The following is a 20,971-nucleotide window of genomic DNA, read 5'->3' on the forward strand; positions in this document are numbered from 1 at the left end:
ACCTGTGCGTCATTTCTCCTTAGCTCCCCCATAAGTATAGCTTCTGACATTGCTTTAGGGTCTTCAAAGATGCTTGAAATTTCGGCTCCATGATTTACAAGGCGCAGGCTGGGTTTGCTTTTTCTCGTTTTAGGGCCCATCGACGTTTCGTTGAGAACCGTTCTTTTGAAACATAATGTAAACGATCACATCGCATCACGGTTGATTATGGAGTTACTGGTCTTCAGCTATGGTTTTTGATTTGTAAGATATATTCCCCTTGGATGTGATCGCGCAATTTAGCAATACTTTCGTCATGAAAAGGATAATGTAAAGCTAGGAGACTATAGTGGAAGCGAGGGGCCTATAGCTTCCCACTCATGCTACTTTTTCTGTCCATTATTTGTTAAACAAGTTTGTAGTTCGTGCGACAATTTCATCGTCACTCGCCTGCACAATTGGAGCCTTTTTATCGTACACCGCTTGTCGGCTGAAAACATTTCACACGGGTGACTATCAGTCGCCCATACCTCCTCCAGAAAGGCCTGCGGCCCTGGCCATGCTAAGATAATTCCACCGTGCTTCGAACGCTTCTGATCCATGCTTCTTCAAGACTCGTTCAATGGCTCGGCTGTCGCCCACTTCCACACATTCATCATCTTCGGGTGTCCAAACTCCAGGCATGTCCTCAGGAATGCCTTTTCCTGCAGCAAGATATTCTAGGACCTTGTCGGCTAAGCGTGGGTCCATGCTGGTGCACTGTAGAGCCTCAATCACTTGCTCTTCGTTATCTGCCCTGCCTGTTCGCAGACGGTCGTCGATCCATGTGTCGATGTCTTGCTCTTGAGGGGGCTCTTCTTGAGACTCCGGACTTGAGGGGAAGAACGGTAGCTCAAACAGGAAATTGTCAGGGATGCTATCTGGGGCTTCACTTGGCTGTTGAGTTTTGTGGACTTGTACCACAGTGGTACCTCCCTTATCTTTTGGCTTCGGTTCTTCCTTTCTTTGTTGATCTGTACGTTTCGAAGCTGTAGCTACCTCTGGCTCGGTATGGGTGGGATGCTCCTCATGTACCCTATGACGGGCAGCAGTGGTGCTTTTCTCAGGTAGAGTTGCTGGTGCTGGCCTTTTCTTTGGTCGATCATCTGTTCGTTGACCTTCGGTCCGGTCTGGTTCGTCGCCATCAGGACTTCTTTTTCTTTTCCTGGCGTCTATCTTCTTCGTAGTCGCAGGTGCATTCTCACATCTCTCATGCGACTTTGCCGGGGCAGGGCCAGGGACTTGGAACTGTCTCGTAGTGCTCCCCGGCTCAGCGGGAGCCTGACCTGTGGACGCTGACTCGCCCCCTGGACGTGACTTTCCACGAAGTCTTTTCAAATACCGATCCCGGTAAGATTGCCAAGTATGTCGTGGATGCTGAGAGTGGCAAGAAACCGTAAGCAAATAACGAAGCAATATTCGCATAGGGCAAGTCGAGGGAGGTATGGACCTACTTTCTCCGCTAATTGTTTATAAATCAGGTTTCCGCTGATCGGGACTCTTGGGTCTTTCTCATACGCTTGCACCCAGTCCCATAGTAGTTGGTCGTCTTGTATTGAGTAGGCGATCTTGTGAGCTCTAGTTGAGATGTGTGTTGCTCCCACAGGTCGGGGTGCGGAAGGTCCAGCTCTGTAAGCTTCCAGGTCTGCCGGTTCTCCTCTTCGGACAGAGTCTTCCACAAATTTAAAGGAGTATCTTGAGTTTTCAGCTTACTTTCCCAAGACCAACGGACAAACGGTAAAACATACGTGTCAGATGGAAGATTCTTCCTTGTATGATCTACCAATTTGATATCTGCATCTTTCTCTTGAAGCCTTACAATACCGCCATTTGCCTGAAGTACTGTCAGCTTAGAGTAGAAGAGCACAAACGTATAGAAACATACCTCAATCAACTCTTTGAATCTGCTTCTTTGGGGAACGTTCTGTGACAACCAGAACTGTTTTCCCTCGAAGAGAAGGCTGCCATTACTGTTCCCGCTGCCATCGTCGTCCTCCTCATTACCTCCTGCCATGGTCAATCTAGTCCATCTGCAGTCGAATGATTGTTAAACGGATATCTTCCCTCTTCCTCCCTCAGCTGTTGTCGCGGGCCACTCTACACAACACGTAATCACGTGTTCGCGCGTCGAAAGTTTAATCCTGGGTGCTGTAAGGACACTGCGTCCATGCACCTCGACTTTGGTTTCAGGGACTGGTTTCGAAGGAAGAAATCAAAGACCGGCTTCCATCAGATTGTATCATTAACGGCAGCCCACGATTATGACAACACTTCTTCATTGCTCTTTGGGTAATGGAAGTCACGTGCATTGAGTGGTAACAGTGACTTGGCGAAGTCAGTAAAGTGCTTTTTCCAGGCAATCAAAAGCCGACCACCAGGTCTTTAAAACAGGAGTGAAAGAGCAATATAAACTATACCTCTGATAGTCATCCAAGCTGCAGGCAGTTCAGTCGGGCATGCTGCTAGACTGACACAGGTGGAGATCACTACCAAGACCCGTGACGATCTCGGTCATCATGGGGCTCCTGAGGACGGTGGCTATCGCCATCCTTGGAGTCTCTGCATTTACTTTTGTGGCTCTGTTTGGGAGGATTCCTGCTCTTAGGTGAGAGGAAAATCATTTGTACTGGCCACCGCTGACGAGTAGTGCCGGTAGGAAAACCCCCATTGGATTACTCCATAGGATCATTTGTATACACATTCCTAATGTGCTATTATATTTCGATTCTCATCTACTGGGGAGCAGACTGTCGTACTGTTGGAACCGGACCGGTACTTATGTATTGCACGAAAACCATCCGCTCGTACTTGTAAGTTTTTTAGCCGTTGCAGACACCCCTTCTTCTCATCGATTAACTCATCTCAGATCTTCTTCCTTTCCCTCCTCATAGCGGGAGAATGCATGTTTATTCCGAGCGCGTGGCCAAGAGTCTCAACTTTTCATCGGCTCTTCATACCAGCCCTCGCGCTTCTTCCATACGTCTTTCTGTACGCTAGCGTTGTCACCAAGTCGTACATCACTCACGAAAACCACGAGGATGAGATGGCACGGTATCCATATGATCGAGTGATTTTCAATCCAGGTCATCGTTGCCGTACGTGTGATTTTCTGAAGCCGGCGCGAAGTAAGCACTGCAGTTTCTGTAAAGCCTGTGTTTCGCGGCACGATCATCACTGTGTATGGCTGACCAACTGCGTTGGTCGGAACAACTACCATTACTTCTTATCTTTGTTACTATCCTTATCGCTGATGTTGGCATACGGGTCATGGCTTGGTTTCTCTCTTGTGTCGCAAACACTAGAGGGACTCATACCATCGAGCTCACCGTTGCGATCGAAATCACAAGATTGGACAACCTGGCTCAATGTCTGGGCAATAGCTATTGCTTCTGATATTCGTGTTGGTGCCGTCGCCATGCTAACAGCAATGACAGCGCCATTGGCCATGGCCTTTCTACTGTATCACACCTACCTCATCTGGGCTGGCATGACAACAAACGAGAGCGCAAAATGGTCAGACTGGAAAGAAGATGTTGCAGATGGCCTGGTATTCAAGTCCACCAGAAGCGAGATTTATGGGAATCAATCCCACTCTGATGAGGACACTCCGGCTCAAAGAACCTGGCCAGTGAGCAGTAATCAGATCCTAGTAATCACGGACGGCGAGCCCCCCAAGGAGGGCTTCCAGCTCTGCTCACGGTCGAATGAAATTCTTCAGAAGGATGATCCGCAGGCGCCAGTTGACACAAGATGGACTGAAGTGAACAGTATGCGGGAGATTGACAATATATATGACTTGGGATTTTGGGACAATCTACGGGAAGTTTTCCATATGCCTATTAGACGCTGCGTACGATGATCACTTTAGATCTTGTACTTACTCATAAAATGATCATTTATCACGCTATCGGCCCATTCTTGTATAGAAATATGCTCTCATGTGGGCTTACCAAAAAGGGTAGGCGGGACACTTGATCGGCGGAACCGGAAAAAATTGCCTTCTGTCACTGTTTCTTCTTCCTCATTATCGTCGCCAACACTTTGCTACATTGATTTGGCAGTATTTTCTGGCATTAATCCCACGTCAGTCCAGTCTATTCTCGCCTGAGACCTGCGGGCAACCGTCCAGATGGCAGACCGACCAGCGTCAGAAACTAAGCCGAAATGCACCCCTGCTGAGCTTATGTTGAAGGTCATCCTGACTGGAACTTTGAGCCACTATGAGACTCGTGGGATGATTGATGATAAACGCTTGGAGCATATGCTATCTGCTGGGAAACAGATCCTTTACAAAACACATCAGGAGAGCGACGTCAGGTATGCTTTATTTGGTAATCTCGGACTGCGAAACGTTGTCTGACTGCTTCACTTACAACAGACACAATCTGGGCTTATCGCCAGACATTTGGCAAGGCTTTACGGATGTACTGACGAAAGCGATACCGGTTCTGGAATCACAATCATTTGCTTGGAAGAGCCCTCCGTCCGCTAACTACGAACACTCTTCCTCAAATTTGATTGCATACAACTACTTCTCCCTCGTCAAAGACATCGAGCGCTTAAACGACCTGTGCACTATAGCTCGGAACCTTCTCGCCACAACGAAGAAAGCGCAGAATATTGCGGCGGAGAAAGGTTTTGATCAAAGGATTTTGGCACTGGTAGATACTTGCGTGAGAGTCACAGCGCGGGGGTTTGACGGAGAGACAAATGCGAGAAACGAGGAGCGCTGGCAGAAAGTGGTCAATCTATATAAGCGATTATTGATCACATGTCTTCAATTCCTGCACAATTTTATTATGCATAATGAGCAGCGGAAAATGGTCTTGTGGTTAGATCTGTTCGGCTACCATTCGACTGGCGACTCTAATATCATTCAACCTAGAGAGCCGCTTGATCAGGCTAACGCTCAGGCTGAGGGGGTGGCACCAGTCGTCAAGATTGGTGAGAGGATTGTCAATCCCCCGATCAGGGCTCTATACGATCAGACCGCAGAAGATTTGTTACTGGAAACCATCTCGAATTTCCCACGGGAGCCAGCGACAATCAAAGAAGAAGCAGCCATGCTACTCCTTGCCAACATTAAAGACCACATGGAGAAACTTCTTGGACGAGATCTCACGGCCATTCAAGAAATGGGCAAGGACCCGGAGCAGGTGAAGGAGATTCGAGCCGCCTTGACAGCTATTCTTGGAGCCAAGGTGGATGGATGGTCAGATCTCCAGGATAGAGCCAGAGATCTTCCACCTGCACTCCCCGAAGACGAACCGCCGAGGAAAAAGGCAATCCTGACAATAGACCGCAGCCAAACCGCCGGTTTTCCTCGTATATGTTGGGCTGACTTACCCGACCTCAACGAATACGGCGCACTGGCAGCAGGGGATGCACCAATAACGGAGGAAGACACAAGCATGCCCCGATCTGCTCAATCTGCGGCTGAGACCTTGCAAGAAGCCAAGGATGAGTTGATGGCTCGACTGCAGGAATCCTCCCAGATTGCTGATCATGGCGACCAAGATTATGATGCTGGCGACGCTGGGACAATTGGCGACGACGATTCGCACAGCCTGGAAGCCGTTGCTGACGGAAGCATGGAAGAAGAGGAGGAAGAGGACGACGAGGACGATGAAGACTACCGAGGTCGACCTGGCGATCAGCAGCGTGGCCTGCTGACCGACATCCCTCTTGTTCTAGGGCCCGCGGAAATTGAAGCTCTTCCCATGATCATTCAGGCCGGTATTGTGGACAGCTTCGGACTCAAGGGTGGCGAGCGCACAGGTTCGAGAAACATGCAAGCTCTCAGATGCCACATCCTTCTCACCCAGGAAACTGGTCGAAATCTGTTACGGGAATTATTGATCTTCATCGCCGCCTGGGATCTCCCTGATGATGAGCTATATTTCAAGATGATGGTACAGATTATGGATGCAGTTCTGAAGAACGGGCTGATGTCTCACGCCTACTCTGACTTCGGGCAGCCAAAGGACATCATCTCTCCCGCTCAGGCCGTCGTGGTCAAGATCTTGACGCACATTTTCAGAGCAAAATACTCACCTGCCTCGGTTACAGGCGCAGCCCAGCAGAGCGCCACGAAGAACCCGGCGCCTCTTTCCAGGGTTGATATCCTCACGGTCCGCTACATATTTACTATCTTCCGTGGAAACATCATCCCCGAAACCTGCGCCTTAATCTACCTTCAAGGACAGATCAGGGCCGGACGTGCGCTACCTGAAGATTTCCCACTGAATCTGTGGGACATGGAACGAGTCTACGAAGGTGTTTACCAGTTTTTGGAGTTCTTTGCTGTGCTTACAGAAAATAATGACTGGAAGAACCTGCTTGTCAAGTGGGAGATTGTTTATGATCTGGTGACACTGATCAAGGAACTCGAGGCCAGTATCCCCAAGGGCCAGCTGAGTTCGCTGTCTCTTGGCCGTAACAGTCCTTCCAAAGAAGCCCATCAGCAAGGCGCAGCTGCAGGACCTGTGGCTGTTGAGAGACCATATGACCCTGGTGACCCTGACCCGGCAGAAAACGGCGGTGGCAGCACCGGATCCAGGGCCGAATCCCCCCCTATCACTGAGGATCCCTCTGAATTTGAGTGGAGAAATCTTAAGAAGCTCGTCGTGCTCGTTCTGTCGTCTCTGGTTTGGAAGTGTCCCGAGGTCCAGGATCAGATTCGCCGACACGGCGGTGTCGAGACTATCTTGTCTTGTACCAATTTTGATGCTCACAACCCTTACATCAAGGAACACGCTGTTATGTGTCTTAAGTTCCTGCTCGAAGGGAATCGGGAGAACCAGAAGCTGGTCGAAGCACTCGAAGCTCGGGAGGTCGTCAGGGATGAGAATGGGCTGTTGGAGAGAAGTGGCTTTGAGGCCGTGATTGATAAGACGGGCAAGTTGGCCATTCGACCCAAGGAGGGCCAGCCTTCAGAGAAGAAGTAGGATGGAATAGATACATTGTTATGAGTGATAGACAATATACTAGAGAAGATACTCCCCACGCAGGAATGACATAGCATACAAACACAATAATGAACAGTATGAATCATGACTAGCCATACATACCATCCCACTCCTCCTCGTCATCCTCGACAGGTTTCTTCCTACGCGCCTCTGCCTTCTCGCGCTCTTGTTTGGCAAAATCCGTCCGATCAAGCGGACACGTCCCTCGCAGCCGCAACCAGGGCCTAATGCACTCCAAATCAAACAAATGCGTAGAATGACACGGTAGCCGCACAACGAGCGGATACTCATCCTCCAGGAATGGGTTATTGCAGATCGGGCAAGTCTGCGTCTCCTTCAACGACGTACGTGGTACCCGGTCGAGCACTACACCGCTAGTCAGTTCGCGCTCCAAGCTCGCCCTCATGACACATCTCAAAGACCTACTGTCGCAAAACTCCTCACTCACACCCTCCACCTCCTTAGGCGGCGTATCCGCCTCCCGCAACAACGTCTGAATCATCTGCGACAAGAGATCGTCGCCATCCCCGTCGCCATTGCCGCCTTCGCGAGAACCTGCACTCGCACCCCCGCCCTCCGACTCCCGGCGCATAACCTCCAACGCCTCGGCGAGAGTATAGAACGCGGCGCTTACGTCGCGCGGGACCGGGACGGCATGCGGTCTGGAGCGGTGCTCATCGGGGCTGATTTGGGAGAGGGTCGAAAAGAAGGTTGAGAGGTCGGGGCGGCGGCGGCGGGTGGGCTGTTGGGGGATGGAGGGGTCTGTTGTGTTGTGTTCAACTGTTGAAAAAAAAAACGTGTCTTTTAGCATGTTTCCTGTGTGGATTTGTGCGGATTTCCGTGCGGAAAGTGGTATGTACCTTCGTAAGTGGACATTTTTGGGTGGTTTCAGTCACTCGCGGGGAGTGAGGGGTTGAGATAGGTGACCCGATTGACTTGACTGTGGGGGTGCGTATGTGGCTTCCTCCTGTGTCACTCGACTTCTTTTTATAGTGATAATAGATAATCGGGAGTAAGTATTGTTCTTGATTGTGGACAGTGCAAGGAAGATGAGGGAGAAGCTGGCGGAGTTCGGAGGGGGAGCTCTTGTTATCTATATCTTGGCCGATGCGGAGACAACAAATCGATACGCGTTCTTCTGATAGTTTGTGCCTCAGGCGCTATATACCTCTGAAATAGGATCCTGAGGCAGAAGCTCTACACAGTATGTATGTGACACCGTGTTGTGATTTATTTGACCAATATACACGAAACACATTGGTGATATGAGAGTTTCATGTCCTAATCACCAGAGGAACGCTGTGAATCACAGAATACCTAGTACGTGAAATCCTCATAGATAACTCGCTTCCCTGCCAGCCATGTCATGGCAGACCCCTTGAGTGAAGGACCTCCACAGAAATACCAGGTATCCCCCAAGGACGTATCCAGGTCTCGCGCCTCCATCCGGCGGTACTCAATCCTAGCCCCGGATAATATAACGGCATCGAGTTGCCGCGATCCCTGCTCGTCCTTTGGCTTAGGTCCTGTGAGAAACAGGGTGGTTGAGCCTGGCAGTTGAGGGAAGCGCTGGAATGTGTCGAAGACAAGGCCCACATCAGCCATGGAAATGGTCCACAGGAGGTGTAAGCGAGAAACACTTATGCCTGGCAGCTGTGCAATGACCGGGGTGATACCAATTCCGCCTATTATAACTGGAATTGTGCAGTCACCTTCTTGATCGTCCAGCCTAAACCCGCCACCGAAGCCTTTGAGAGGGACTTCTAAACCGGCGCGTTCGTTGGTCCTGAAGAGGTGGCTGGTCACGTTGCCGTGCTTGCGAACAGTGATTTCAAATTCATCCGCTGGCAGTCCATGCCCTGGATACGATGAAATAGTGAATGTCCTGACATAGTCATCATTCAGACTCAACGGATCGTCATCGAGCATATGACAATAGCCCAGGTCCAACTCCTCCTGAAACGAGAAGGTGGCGTACTGGCCGGGAGCCCAGGCCCCGATTTTGGATGGATCTGATATTCGAAAGCGAAAACGAGCGATGCTTGGAGTAAGGATCGTTTTTGCAACCATGGTAGCCGTAACAGAGACATCGTCACTAAACTGAGCGACCTGATTGACCCTTTCGGTGGCCAGGTAACGTACAGTCGGGGTATATGGAGAGGGCGGGCCTGCAATTCCTCTGAATGCGAGTGACTTCTCGACGAAGCGAGCGGACGTGACTGTCAATTTGACAGCGAGATTTGATCGTGGAAGCAGATCAGCCGCATCTTTGCCAATCAAGATCTCAGGGGTCCCTGTGACATAGAGCGCGTTTCCTGTGTCAAAGTCTGGGAAAAAGTACCCTGCGAGAGGAGTCATCTGAAAGTTACCCAGAGTCTGGTATAATCTATTGCCAGAATATTCGGGATATACCAAAACAGAACCACTAGGTCCATTGCTCATTAGCCGTACAAAGCCTGGAGGCCCGCCGCGGAAATTGGTGTCCATGTCTTCGGCACCATGGGTCGAGGCGACGAACATGCAGTCCGCGCGGTTGAGTAATTCAACTGCAGCTGGTGGTAGATGGGGAGTGTCAGAGATCAGTTTCGGATCAGGTAGAGCTGGGATTATCTTCTTCATATTCAGGTATTTGGGACAGTTGCCTGTCGGTATTTAGCAAAGGCGTCTCATAGAGCCATAGATATGATCGAAATCCTACCAAGACATCCCTGGATGAACAGAGACAGGTGCGCCATTCCTCTCTCGCTTTGGCCCTGGCAATCTTGACCCAACTCATGGCTATCAGCGTCCAGTGATCCAGCAATCTTCCTTCCATGAAGTTTCACCCTTTTACGAGCCTCCAGATCGATCGCCAACCCGGCGACAAGCTGGCCAGCACTCTCTGCGGAAACACTGTCCTCATTCGCGGAGCCTCTTAGTAGTGACTCTGCGACAGGATCATATCGGCTATCCACCAGAGTTTTAATATCGACAGTAGACTGCGAAGCAGGGGCGGCAAAGCCAGGCTCGCCTCCCCACACCGTCGCCCATGGCCGGCCTTCCTCATCTTTGGTGCCCAAGGCCATTAAAGGAGACCTCTGTACAAGGAATGCGGCTCCAGGATAGAGATAAGGCACAGTCGGATTAGATTGAAATGGAACTTTAAGCAAAGTCTGCATCTTCCTCTCGCCATCATGCCAGGGAAGTGACCCAGCAAGGATGGTAGCCATCTTCGGTGCAATGGGTAGAAAAGAAATCAGAATCTTAAGCGATGTGCCATCGAGGCATCCCCGAAGAGAGGGCAGCTAGAGTGTTCGCATATTATACCTCAAAAAGCAAGCCGACTAGTGTCAGTCAAAAGAAGATATTACACCATGCTGATTAATTTCTAATCTGTAAGCTTTTCTTGGTACACGCTCTGTTAGTCACCAGGCGGGGTAAACTTTCGGGATAATCTGCCACAACGATTGATGACTTTCCTAGCGAATTTAAGCCAAAGCTGAGAAGAATGTGAAAAAGAAGAAATACCGAAGTCGAGATTCCCGATACTATCCGCACAAGGTGATTGATGCTTGACGGGGATTGTTTGATAGAATGGAGCTGTGCCGCGTCCTCGTGGAGTGTCCACGCAGATCATTTGGCTTGAAACACGCCATAAGAAGCGGAGGAAACTAACGTAACGATCAACCGTTCTCGGCGCTCAGGTTCATCAGATCCAGAGAGAGAAAAAATCATCTAAAACTGGCTTTCTCAGAATGTTGGCCCAAGTAAGAACCGGCGCCCAGGTGGCAGTTGCGTGATACAAAAGAATGTTGTGTCCAGTGTCCAGTCTAGGCTACGTCGACTGCCCTGACGACGCGTGTTTATCGATAACGTTTCGTTTAGCGGGTTTTCTTTCTTTAGCAACACCCGCAGTGGATCATCGCCAAGGGAGGCTTTGCATTGGGTTGAGCTTGGGGGAGACGTACTCTGTACACAGTAGCTTTCTCGTTCGACTGGAATTCTGCTTTATAGACCATATTTCACCTCTCTGGCTGGTCCACAAAATTTGTACGAAACCTGCATTGTGGTCGGTCGATGTCTGTTACCGCAACCTCATATTTCTTTATCTCGGGGTAGCCTCGAATAACAGTGGACCACGCTTGGTATAGGTTACATACTTCTCCACAGGCATCCTCTACAGAGACTATCTCAGATTTGACATTTAATGCTAAAGTGACTGGGCTTTGTCGAAGACCCCAGCGCTTCCATCCACGACCTCAAGAGATGCGCTCCAAATCTGTAAAGCCGTCTCTCTACCCTCCTGTACCATTTCATACCATCCGTGCGATTTCCCTCCTCTCCTCAGTAATCGTCGGCATCATCCTCGCCGTGTTCATCTATCATCTCAAAAGCGGCGGATACAAACTCCCTTGGGCCTTCTTATTGGTAAGTACCTTTGCTCTGTGCCTTGCAAACCACCTCAGGACCAACTAACCTCATTGTCATCTAGCTCCTCGTCTCCGCATTCCTTTCTATCCTCAATTACGTCTTCACCAGCCTCACCCATTGCTTCTATGGCCTTTCGCCACGCCTCTCTCTCCTCTCCAATACCATCCTCCTCATCCTCTGGCTCATCTCCCTTGGCCTCTTGAGCTGGAGCATGTCCCACACCATCCTCACCACCTGCAACGCAACCTACTGGGCCACCTCCACCGGCATCGCCGTCTGCCGCACCTACAAGGCTCTTTTCACCTTCACCTGCACCAGCACATTTGCCGCCATTGCCGCCGTCGCGCTCGACATCATCATCCACAAGCGCCAGACCCGACTAGGCCAATACGACCCCATGACCAGCAACCCAGACATCAAGCTGCACGAGCGCAACAATAGCGCCGTGACAAACACCAACGCCAGTGTCCCACTCGACGACGAGCGGCACCCGCTCCAGGCTCAGCATCAATTCCACGACAGCCCCTACACAGATCGTCACGGAATCTCCGACATCCCAGGCTCCGGTTATGCGGATCACCCCGCGTACAGGGTACCGCCGCCTGTGTACGGGCTGAGTGCGTCAGCAGAGCATTACCATGCGGGTGAGGCGCACGAGTTCTCGGAGACTGCGCCGGCGAGAAGTCAGCAGGGTGGGCCGCGGGTTCGGTTCAGTGGTGTTGGGCGTCCGGAGTATGGCTATCCTGCGGAGCAGACGGCTTATGATTCCGGGACTTATCGGTGAGTTGGTGGGAGCTGACTGTCGGGTCGATGATTTCTACCATTCTTTGATGTGTTATGACTGGATATATACAATGGGTCATTCTGCGATGGAACATATATCACTGAACGGCCGGCTTTCATTTAAGACAGGCCCAAACATCGCTTACTGAGCGTTTTATCATTCATGATCTGTCTAGTATCGAATTATACCAAAATTATCGCTGTCCTCGCGCCCAGATGGTCAACGTTGTCTAAGGTCCAAGAAAATGGCTTAGAGTAAAGCGTATTGATAGAAGAGTCGAACGGATTAGTGGTAACGAGACATGTATAATCCATCGAATAGATCCAACTTTGAGCAGTCCTTTTTGAATGTCTCACTACATAATAACCTCGTTGGCAACATCCTGTTCACCAACGTTAGTGTCGTCAAGAAATGCAGAAGAGCCAAATAACATACCCTCTTGAGTTCCTTGTATGGCAGACACACACAGTTCTGCACCCGCACCTCGTCGCCGACAGCACACTCCTTACCCAAGATGGTGATGCTCTGCACCTTGATGCCATGCTTGATAATGCTGGTGGAGTGGCTTGTCATGGGGATGGGGGTTCCCTCGACACGAGCCCAGGCGCCCACCCGGCTGCTCCAGCCGATAATTGAGTGCATCACGCACGCATCGTGTTTGATCTCTGCATCCTCCAGCACGATAGAGTCCTTGATACGAGCTCCGGCGCCGACGACGACACGGGCACCAATGGAAACGTTGGGTCCCAACTTGGCGGTCGGGTCTACGGTTGCGGTGGGGTGGATATAGACGGGGGGCACGATCGTGGCGGAGGGAGGGGTGAGTTCGTCGGATTGCGCCTGGAAGGCCTTTTGCAGGTACAGCGCATTGGCGGGGACGGCCGAGCCAGCGGTCTTAATCTGTCGCCAGAAATCCTTGGTCTCATGGACGAAGAACCGGTTGCTGTCCGCCAAGTCGGAGAGGATGTCCTGTTCCAGGCGGAGGACCTCGCTCTTCTCCGTCTCCTCGTCGGCGGCAACGAAGGAGGCCTCCAGGTTTTCCGAGGAAGGGTATGAGAGGAGACGAGGCCGAGTAGTACGGCGCTTGATGGCACTGCGGATGGCGGGGAAGATACACTCGGTAGCAAAGAGGTAGACACCGCAATTGATGAGGTTGGAGATGTGTGATTCCGGCTTTTCGACGTAGTGCAGCACGCGCTTGGTGTGAGAATCGGAGACAATACATCCAAAGTTGGTCGCGGCATCGTTGCTGACCCTGGTTCCCAGAATCACCGCCTCGGCGTCCTTCTCCTCGAACAGCTTCAGCATCTCACCAAGAGGGAAGGAGCAGCAGACATCGGCGTTCAGGACGAAGATGCGCTCGGGCTTGCCCTTGAGGATGGCATCACGGAAATGATAGAGACCTCCTGCTGTACCAAGTGCCGTGTATTCACGCAAGTATTGAATTCGGAACTGGGGGAACTCCTTGCTGGAGTCTTTGATGAAATCACGGAAGACGGATTCATCGTAGTAGCCGACTAGGATGACTTCTCGGATATCAGAGATTTTGGCAAGTGCCTTGAGGCAGTGATTGATAATGGGATGACCGGCAACTTCGAAAAGGGGCTGATCGAGTTCAATGACCCTTGAGTCAGCTACACTCTCTGAGTGAGGGGGAAAAGTAAGGAGGGGTAACCCACCTTGGGAACATCAAGAGACAAAGGTCTGAACCGAGTACCTCTGGAAGGGCCTCCGACCTGATCGTGAGCATTGTTAGCCGCATACCAGACATTTGGGACATCGTGGTGGTGTTCTCCCTGCTTCACTCACCAAGATCACAGCCTTGGTGGAGGCCAGGGTTGAATGTTCCCGCACTGGAACTTGAAGCATTGAGAATAGCAGAAATGACAGATTAGACTGTGGTGATCAGAGTCTGAGGGAGAATTGGCAATAATGATGCTTGGCAGTATGGATAAGTAGATCTGATAGTTAATAAAGTAGTAATAGGAGAACAGACAATAATAATTATTCTGTGTATTATGCTTGGACTGCAGTGATGCCCCCAGATGACCACGCACTCTGTTCCAGGCCCACCACAGGTACCTCGTTTGGTTCCTTAGGCACTAACTTTAGGTTGACTAGAACAAGTCGGGAGTAGCAAGGATCCGCTTTGGTGAACCACGGGTCACGGGGAGCTTCGACATCCACAGAAAATACTCCGTAGACAGCCATCTGACCGCTTTCGTCCATCTGAGATTCAAGGTCTTTCGCAGCCAGGTATTAGCACCTGTACCCCTGATAATATGGATGTTCCTGTGAGAAGCTCCGAGTAATATTCTGTATGCTAATTTGATACGCTAATGTGACAAGATATCTAGCATTTGCCGAGTCAAATACGTGCTTCAAATGATTGCCTAACAGAAGCTCAGCAACATCAATCTCAGCCCTCGAAAAACTGCTTTACTTAAACTGATGGGCAAAGTATAGATTATACCAAGTTTCACTCTATCACTTTAGCTTTTTCTGCCGTAACTTGACATGTGAGATTTTTGCAGTTGGGCAAGGCTGTTGATCCATCCGCCTTGGCAACAGAATGTTGTATATGGCGCACCAAATTTGGCAGGGCAGTATACATCCATTTGGATGATGAGATCCCTACGCCTACGACAACAACCAAACCTTTTTTCTGTACAGACAGCATGGCTATCAAGTCTTTCAATAACTTTGCTCCTTACTGTACTATAAATCCAAACACCTGTGCTGGTGATACAGTACTAAACTTTTCATCTTCCATTCACTTCATACATCATTCGCTAGGCCCAACAGCTGTCATTTCAAGTGTTACCCCCTTGAAGTCATCTTAATATTTCTTTCATATTCCGCAGACTGCATGTGCATCTGCTTATCAAAGTGAACACAATACCACCTCTCTTTTTTTCAACTACCTCCTCCACACACTTCCTCACGCACTACAGCTTCATTCGAGACGAGCAATTCTCCCCAGTCGTTAGTATCGTCATGTCAGATAGCACAGGAACAGGTGAGTAAGGGAGCTCAAGCACGTCTTCATCTCTGACCTGTTGCAGCTACAAGAAACAACACGCCAGTCGTCATGTCCGGACTACCGTCGTCCGAAACAGAGGCAATAAATCTTATTGCGCGGGACATGAAGTGTCTGGTCAAGAAGATACAGGACCTCCGGCACATAGGGGTCGAAGACAGCAGAATCGCTCTCCCGAAAATATGCGTCATAGGCGATCAGAGTACCGGCAAAAGCTCCCTAATCGAAGGAATGAGCCAGATAAAGGTGCCTCGCAGTGCTGGAACATGCACTCGCTGCCCCATGGAAATAAACCTCTCAGAAGGCGAGCCAGGTCAGGATTGGAATTGCCGCATCTTTCTGTCACGAAAATACATCTTCGACGGCTCCCGGAAGGTCACTAAACTCCCCAAGAAGTCGCAGCCTCTGGGACCATGGATTGAACAAGACCAGGAAGATGAGCACTTTACCGATGTGAGAGATAAAGATGGTGTACAAGCGGCCATTAAGTGGGCCCAGCTCGCCATTTTGAACCCAGGAAGGCCTTCTACTGACTACCAACCCGGACATAATGGCGATACGGACGAGTCTTATTGTCAAGTGAAGTTTTCTCCGAATGTCGTTCGGCTGGACATCTCGGCGCCTAACTTTCCTAATCTCTCCTTCTACGATCTACCTGGTGTCATCAGCCAGGCGGAACACGATCATGAGCGTTACCTTGTTTCGCTGGTGGAGAACCTCGTGAGAGAGTACATCTCGCAGGAAAATTGCATTGTGTTATTGGCACTGCCAATGACCGACGACGCCACGAATTCAAGCGCTGCAAAAATTATGAGGGATGTCCCTGGCGCCAAAGAAAGAACTCTTGGTGTTCTCACAAAACCTGATCGTATCCAGACGGGCGAATCGTATGATCAGTGGGTCGAAATTCTGGAAGGAGACAAATTTGCGCTTGGTCATGGATATTATATCGTCCGCAACAATCCCAATCCGGCCATCGAGCACTCTCGCGCGAGAGAAGAGGAGGCTGTCTTCTTTGCAAAGAGTCCTTGGGCAACAGACCTATCCGCCTATCAGAACAGATTCGGAACCAGGAACCTACAATCGGCGCTTTCAAGTCTCCTTCTGGAGCAGATACAGGGGTGTCTGCCTAGGATTGTCGAGCAAATCAATGAGAAAGCCGCGCGCATCGAAGCAGAGTTACAGACTTTGCCAGATCCCCCGTCAGCAAATGTTCCATACATCCTTTGTGGCAAATTGAACCATCTCAAGGATCAGATCCGTGCCCATATTGACGGCGGCTCAGCTCAGTATCCCCTCCAGAAGATATGGGGCAACATTGCCAGGGATTTTAAAAGAGCTCTGCTGAAGACCCGGCCGACTGTTCAGCTTCTTGCCCATTCGGACAAAATGGCCATTCCCATTGCGCGCGAGGACGCCGACTCTGACTGCGAGATGACCTCAATACAGCGATCAGTGAGCGTGAATCTGAAACGCAAGACCCCATGCGACAGGCCTACTCCAATACCCGCGGATCCCAAGCCAGAACAGCCCTCGACTCCGAGGCCTTCAGGTTACTATACAGAGCACTTTAATCGATTTGAACGTCCCGCACGAATGTTCACTTGGGAAGAAATCAGAGAAATTAATGAGGATTCTTACCGTGCTGGTATTCCCGACCAGACGGACCCCAAAGCCGTGGAAGTCATGAACCAGCTCAGTGTTGAGCACTGGGACAAGCCAATGGAAGTGTTCTTGGGGGCCACTCACCAGTTGGTGAGGGACATGATGATGAGACAGCTCAAAGACGTTTTTAGGCCATACTATCAAACCAGTCTGTACCGGGAACTGAAACGAATCATAGACAACTACCTTCAAACGCTTCGCAAAGAGCACTTCAGACACGCGCAAGAGAACTACAATATTGAGCATAACAAGCCTTTTACCATGGCAATTTCCGCGCTCGAGCAAGCCACAGAAAATGCGTACAAGTATCTGAAAGCTCGCCGACATGAAGCAAGGTCGCACTGCTTTCTCGATCTTCAAGGCAAAATCCCTCGGGGAGACCCGCGCCGCGATGCTGAAATTAAGAAACTCACTGCTGCGGAGCTCGGCCCTGACGGATTCGTTCAAGAGCTCAAAATGATGGCGGTGAGTTCTATCTTGCTGGTGAGGTTGAGTTCAAGTGACTTGCTAATAGTCCTCAGACGACTCGTGGCTACTATGAAATAGCGAGTTCCCGGTTCATCGACTCGATCTGTCAGAGTGTACATACGAAACTTTTCTCCAAATGCCGTGAAGAACTGATTACAGTCATTGAGAATGAACTACGCATCTTCGATGAAAATGGTCTGTTCCCCATCCAAGAGATTTTTAGTGGCGAACAACTGACAGAACCCAGCTGTCGAACGCTGCATGGAGTTGATGGCAGAAGATCCCGAACGCCAGCGACGCCGACAGTACTTGTTGAAGGAGAAAGAGAAGGTCCTCAAGGCTCAGGAATGGCTCGCAACTGCTAAGAAGGAAGACGATGCTATGGACTCTGCAGACTCTGACTCGACCATTAAGTCTCAACCACCCGAAGACTGGTCCAGTTTTCCCGGATTTGGGCCCGTAGCTGGCTGACGATCCTGTTCGTTGGTTGTTGAGCTTGAACTGGATTCGATGTATTGTGTTGGCTTGATTCTAAGCTATGCATGTCTTTGATGATGCCCACATCCCAGATTAGGCAGTATCGTGTTGAGCTTGAGTTGAAGTTTGATGTTGGCTTCGTACTGAAGATAAGGCGGGATGGTTGGAAGTATCGAAGGCGGGGTAACCCATCCCCACATCAAAGCCCTAAGCCCTAAGCCCCATTCGAGGCAAACATCACATTTTCAGAAATTACTTGACGGCATGCAATAAAGAAAGTGATTCAAAAAGCAGTGAGCTTCTCCAGGATGTTTATGTGTTGTATAATGTAGAAAGACGTAGTATCCATATGACCGTTATCGGTGGTAGAGGCTCCAAGCAATAGCCAATGACAGTCGCCGATCCATGAGTCAGGCCCGAAATTCCCTGGCATTTCTCCCCTACCTAACCCACCAAACCCGCCTCTCCTCCTCGATTTCTTGCCATCGGGCTTCTCCTGGCTGTGTTTTTTCTCGAACTAGAGAGATAAAAGCTCTATTGATTCAACATGGCGGATTCCAACGCAGTCAACGAGGTTGAGGCCTCCGTGGCCAACCTTTTGCTCGATGAGGTCACGGGCGAGAGAGTCTCTAAAACCGAATTGAAGAAGCGCCAGAAGATGCGCGAGAGGGAGGCGAAGAAGAAGGAGAAGGAGGCCAATGCCCCTCCTAAGCCTGAGAAGAAGGTCTCCGCTGAGGAGGAAGAGGCTAACTTAACCCCTAACGTATGTTCGATTTGCACTCGTCGAAATCTAAGTGGATATTCGAGGCTGTCGGGATTCGTTGCTAAAATATTTTTCTTGGATATAGCAATACTTCGAGATCCGTAGCAAGCGAATCAACAAGCTGCGCGAGACCAAGCAGCCCGACCCCTACCCTCACAAGTTCCAGGTCACCGATGACCTGCGTGAATACCTCAAGACCTACGATGGTCTCGCCAAGGGCGAGCAGAAGCCCGATGTCACCGTCCGTATCGCCGGTAGAATCTACACCAAGCGGTCTTCAGGCTCCAAGCTCTTCTTCTACGATATCCGTGCCGAAGGTGTCAAGGTGCAGGTTGTGTGCCAGGCCCAGAACGCCAGCGGGGATGTCTCCTTCGAGGCTCAGCACGAGCACCTGCGCAGAGGAGATATCGTTGGTGTTGTCGGTTTCCCTGGCCGTACCAGCCCCAAGAACCGCGCCGACGGTGAACTTTCTATCTTCGCCACTGAGGTTGTTCTCCTGGCGCCCTGCTTGCACGCCATTCCTTCGGAGCACTACGGTTTCCAGGACAAGGAGCAGCGCTTCCGCCAACGTTACCTGGATCTGATCATGAACGAGAGATCTCGTAATGTCTTCGTCACTCGCTCCAAGATCGTTAGATACGTGCGCAACTTCTTTGATAGCCGGGACTTCATCGAAGTCGAGACCCCCATGATGAACGCCATCGCCGGCGGTGCTACCGCTAAACCCTTCATTACCCACCATAACGATCTTGACATGAACCTGTTCATGCGTGTCGCCCCCGAGCTGTACCTGAAGATGCTGATTGTCGGCGGTCTGGAGCGTGTATATGAGCTTGGTCGTCAGTTCCGTAACGAGGGCATTGATCTGACCCACAACCCGGAGTTCACCACTTGCGAGTTCTACTGGGCTTACGCTGATGTCTACGATGTTATGAACCTGACCGAGGAGCTGATCTCCGGCCTAGTTAAGCACGTTACCGGTGGCTATGAGACCACCTTCCACACTCAGTCTGGTGAGGTCTACAACGTCAACTGGAAGGCACCCTGGAGGCGGGTGGAGATGATTCCCGCATTGGAGGAGGCCACAGGCGAGAAGTTCCCTCCTGGAGACCAGCTGCACACCGCCGAAACTGGCGAGTTCCTCAAGCGCGTGCTTAAGAAGACTGGTGTTGAATGCTCGCCTCCTCTGACCAACGCCCGTATGCTCGACAAGCTGGTCGGCGAGTTCATCGAGGAGACCTGCGTCAACCCTACCTTCATCACCGGCCACCCCCAGATGATGTCTCCCCTTGCCAAGTACCACCGTCAGCACGCCGGTCTCTGCGAGCGTTTCGAGGCTTTTGTTTGCAAAAAGGAGATTGTCAACGCATACACCGAGTTGAACGACCCCTTCGACCAGCGTCTCCGTTTCGAGGAGCAGGCCAGACAGAAGGACCAGGGTGATGACGAGGCCCAACTCATCGACGAGAACTTCTGCACAAGTTTGGAGTATGGTCTGCCTCCTACCGGTGGTTGGGGTATGGGTATTGACCGTCTGGTCATGTTCCTCACGGACAACTACAGCATCAAGGAGGTTCTTGCTTTCCCCTTCATGAAGGAAGACAAGACAGCGGCAGAGACCAAGACTGCTGCCGAGGTTGCTGGCATTGAGCCCAAGCCCGAGGAGGGAATTCGTAAGTTGCGGTAATCATCCATTCTTGAACTCCGAACCGAGATGGCTAATTGGTTCTTTCTCACAGCTCATAAATAATCGCATGATACTGGAACTGAATGATGGATCTATCGTTGATGACTACGGTTGCATGCTTGATATGAATGTCTATGAGGATACACTAAGAGTGAAATAAAATTCAAACAGTAGATCCTATCTCGCACTGTTGACTGGTAGTGAGTGTCTCCAACATCATGTAGGACGAGCACCCCATGCTATGATTTATTAAACAGTGATGCTCCAAGTATGACTTGTAGGTGTCTCTCCATTTCACGAGTGCGTTCTTCTCATTGCGTTCAAAGCATGTTGTGTCCATACTTATGGGTATGAGACACCAAGAAGCGAATATCGAGGTCAATGTCGATAATACTGTCAAAAAATGCCAAATCCCAGGCTACGGATCTTTGGATTTGTACTCCGTCCCCACGATATCGCTATAGATACTCAATGGAGGAGTAGACCTATCGCCACAACGATGATTGATTGAGCGTCTGGTGCCATCCTCGTACGCTCATTCCCTACATGTTCTTTGCAGCTCTTGCTGCCCTTAATGTCTCGTCCTGCAGATCGATCCTCAAGTTAGATTACTCAGGACTAAAGTCAAGCAGTACCATGCAAAGCTTCCCAGGTATCGTTCAGCGTCTGGGCTACTATATATCATAGCACT

General features: G+C 50.4%; 9 protein-coding genes across 9 annotated transcripts; 5 read left to right on the forward strand and 4 right to left on the reverse strand.

The window, feature by feature from the left end:
- Window positions 1-4: 4 nt before the first annotated feature.
- Window positions 5-2,032, reverse strand: AFUA_6G07560 (putative transcription factor Rap1; the record flags this gene model as incomplete). The annotated part of the gene is made up of 4 exons (XM_745554.2): window positions 5-1,395; window positions 1,473-1,713; window positions 1,767-1,852; window positions 1,904-2,032. 4 exons carry the CDS (start codon window positions 2,030-2,032, stop codon window positions 496-498), a joined length of 1,356 nt encoding a protein of 451 aa, XP_750647.2. The 3' UTR covers window positions 5-495.
- A 278-nt stretch (window positions 2,033-2,310) lies between these two features.
- AFUA_6G07570 (DHHC palmitoyltransferase family protein) lies at window positions 2,311-3,923 on the forward strand. The gene is made up of 3 exons (XM_077805018.1): window positions 2,311-2,623; window positions 2,675-2,828; window positions 2,885-3,923. The coding sequence occupies exons 1-3, from the start codon at window positions 2,535-2,537 to the stop codon at window positions 3,875-3,877; spliced, it is 1,236 nt and encodes a 411-aa protein (XP_077661151.1). The 5' UTR covers window positions 2,311-2,534; the 3' UTR covers window positions 3,878-3,923.
- A 124-nt stretch (window positions 3,924-4,047) lies between these two features.
- On the forward strand, window positions 4,048-6,965 carry AFUA_6G07580 (Ataxin-10 homo-association domain-containing protein; the record flags this gene model as incomplete). Its single annotated transcript, XM_745556.2, has 2 exons — window positions 4,048-4,335; window positions 4,397-6,965. Exons 1-2 carry the CDS (start codon window positions 4,148-4,150, stop codon window positions 6,963-6,965), a joined length of 2,757 nt encoding a protein of 918 aa, XP_750649.1. The 5' UTR covers window positions 4,048-4,147.
- A 109-nt stretch (window positions 6,966-7,074) lies between these two features.
- On the reverse strand, window positions 7,075-8,084 carry AFUA_6G07590 (uncharacterized protein; the record flags this gene model as incomplete). Its single annotated transcript, XM_745557.2, has 2 exons — window positions 7,847-8,084; window positions 7,075-7,766 (listed from the first exon to the last, which is right to left on the reverse strand). The coding sequence occupies exons 1-2, from the start codon at window positions 7,860-7,862 to the stop codon at window positions 7,075-7,077; spliced, it is 708 nt and encodes a 235-aa protein (XP_750650.2). The 5' UTR covers window positions 7,863-8,084.
- A 1-nt stretch (window position 8,085) lies between these two features.
- On the reverse strand, window positions 8,086-10,785 carry AFUA_6G07600 (putative oxidoreductase, FAD-binding). The gene is made up of 3 exons (XM_745558.2): window positions 10,494-10,785; window positions 9,685-10,444; window positions 8,086-9,628 (listed from the first exon to the last, which is right to left on the reverse strand). The coding sequence occupies exons 2-3, from the start codon at window positions 10,193-10,195 to the stop codon at window positions 8,304-8,306; spliced, it is 1,836 nt and encodes a 611-aa protein (XP_750651.1). The 5' UTR covers window positions 10,196-10,444; window positions 10,494-10,785; the 3' UTR covers window positions 8,086-8,303.
- A 158-nt stretch (window positions 10,786-10,943) lies between these two features.
- Window positions 10,944-12,180, forward strand: AFUA_6G07610 (uncharacterized protein; the record flags this gene model as incomplete). Its single annotated transcript, XM_745559.2, has 2 exons — window positions 10,944-11,393; window positions 11,458-12,180. The coding sequence occupies exons 1-2, from the start codon at window positions 11,232-11,234 to the stop codon at window positions 12,178-12,180; spliced, it is 885 nt and encodes a 294-aa protein (XP_750652.2). The 5' UTR covers window positions 10,944-11,231.
- Window positions 12,181-12,535: 355 nt separating this feature from the next.
- Window positions 12,536-14,218, reverse strand: AFUA_6G07620 (mannose-1-phosphate guanylyltransferase; the record flags this gene model as incomplete). Its single annotated transcript, XM_077805019.1, has 4 exons — window positions 13,990-14,218; window positions 13,860-13,916; window positions 12,616-13,785; window positions 12,536-12,562 (listed from the first exon to the last, which is right to left on the reverse strand). The coding sequence occupies exons 1-4, from the start codon at window positions 14,047-14,049 to the stop codon at window positions 12,536-12,538; spliced, it is 1,314 nt and encodes a 437-aa protein (XP_077661152.1). The 5' UTR covers window positions 14,050-14,218.
- Window positions 14,219-14,409: 191 nt separating this feature from the next.
- On the forward strand, window positions 14,410-18,144 carry AFUA_6G07630 (putative dynamin GTPase). The gene is made up of 5 exons (XM_745561.2): window positions 14,410-14,474; window positions 14,538-15,199; window positions 15,246-17,350; window positions 17,407-17,548; window positions 17,601-18,144. Exons 2-5 carry the CDS (start codon window positions 15,178-15,180, stop codon window positions 17,822-17,824), a joined length of 2,493 nt encoding a protein of 830 aa, XP_750654.2. The 5' UTR covers window positions 14,410-14,474; window positions 14,538-15,177; the 3' UTR covers window positions 17,825-18,144.
- A 137-nt stretch (window positions 18,145-18,281) lies between these two features.
- On the forward strand, window positions 18,282-20,765 carry AFUA_6G07640 (lysine--tRNA ligase KRS1). Its single transcript, XM_745562.2, has 3 exons — window positions 18,282-18,593; window positions 18,679-20,266; window positions 20,333-20,765. Exons 1-3 carry the CDS (start codon window positions 18,378-18,380, stop codon window positions 20,341-20,343), a joined length of 1,815 nt encoding a protein of 604 aa, XP_750655.2. The 5' UTR covers window positions 18,282-18,377; the 3' UTR covers window positions 20,344-20,765.
- The last annotated feature ends 206 nt before the right edge of the window (window positions 20,766-20,971 follow it).

The sequence above is a fragment of the Aspergillus fumigatus genome, chromosome 6 (assembly GCF_000002655.1).
Source record: "Aspergillus fumigatus Af293 chromosome 6, whole genome shotgun sequence".
Taxonomy (NCBI): domain Eukaryota; kingdom Fungi; phylum Ascomycota; class Eurotiomycetes; order Eurotiales; family Aspergillaceae; genus Aspergillus; species Aspergillus fumigatus.

Excerpts from the sequence above, each read along its gene's own strand:
- AFUA_6G07570 (XM_077805018.1), top strand. The coding sequence starts at position 2,535 with ATGGGGCTCCTGAGGACGGTGGCTATCGCCATCCTTGGAGTCTCTGCA. Across the intron at positions 2,624-2,674 it reads GGGAGGATTCCTGCTCTTAG|GAAAACCCCCATTGGATTAC; the intron begins GTGAGAGGAAAA and ends TAGTGCCGGTAG. Across the intron at positions 2,829-2,884 it reads AAAACCATCCGCTCGTACTT|ATCTTCTTCCTTTCCCTCCT; the intron begins GTAAGTTTTTTA and ends AACTCATCTCAG.
- AFUA_6G07600 (XM_745558.2), bottom strand. The coding sequence starts at position 10,195 with ATGGCTACCATCCTTGCTGGGTCACTTCCCTGGCATGATGGCGAGAGG. Across the intron at positions 9,629-9,684 it reads GTTCATCCAGGGATGTCTTG|GCAACTGTCCCAAATACCTG; the intron begins GTAGGATTTCGA and ends AAATACCGACAG.
- AFUA_6G07630 (XM_745561.2), top strand. The coding sequence starts at position 15,178 with ATGTCAGATAGCACAGGAACAG. Across the intron at positions 15,200-15,245 it reads GTCAGATAGCACAGGAACAG|CTACAAGAAACAACACGCCA; the intron begins GTGAGTAAGGGA and ends GACCTGTTGCAG. Across the intron at positions 17,549-17,600 it reads ACGCATCTTCGATGAAAATG|CTGTCGAACGCTGCATGGAG; the intron begins GTCTGTTCCCCA and ends GACAGAACCCAG.
- AFUA_6G07640 (XM_745562.2), top strand. The coding sequence starts at position 18,378 with ATGGCGGATTCCAACGCAGTCAACGAGGTTGAGGCCTCCGTGGCCAAC. Across the intron at positions 18,594-18,678 it reads AGGCTAACTTAACCCCTAAC|CAATACTTCGAGATCCGTAG; the intron begins GTATGTTCGATT and ends TCTTGGATATAG.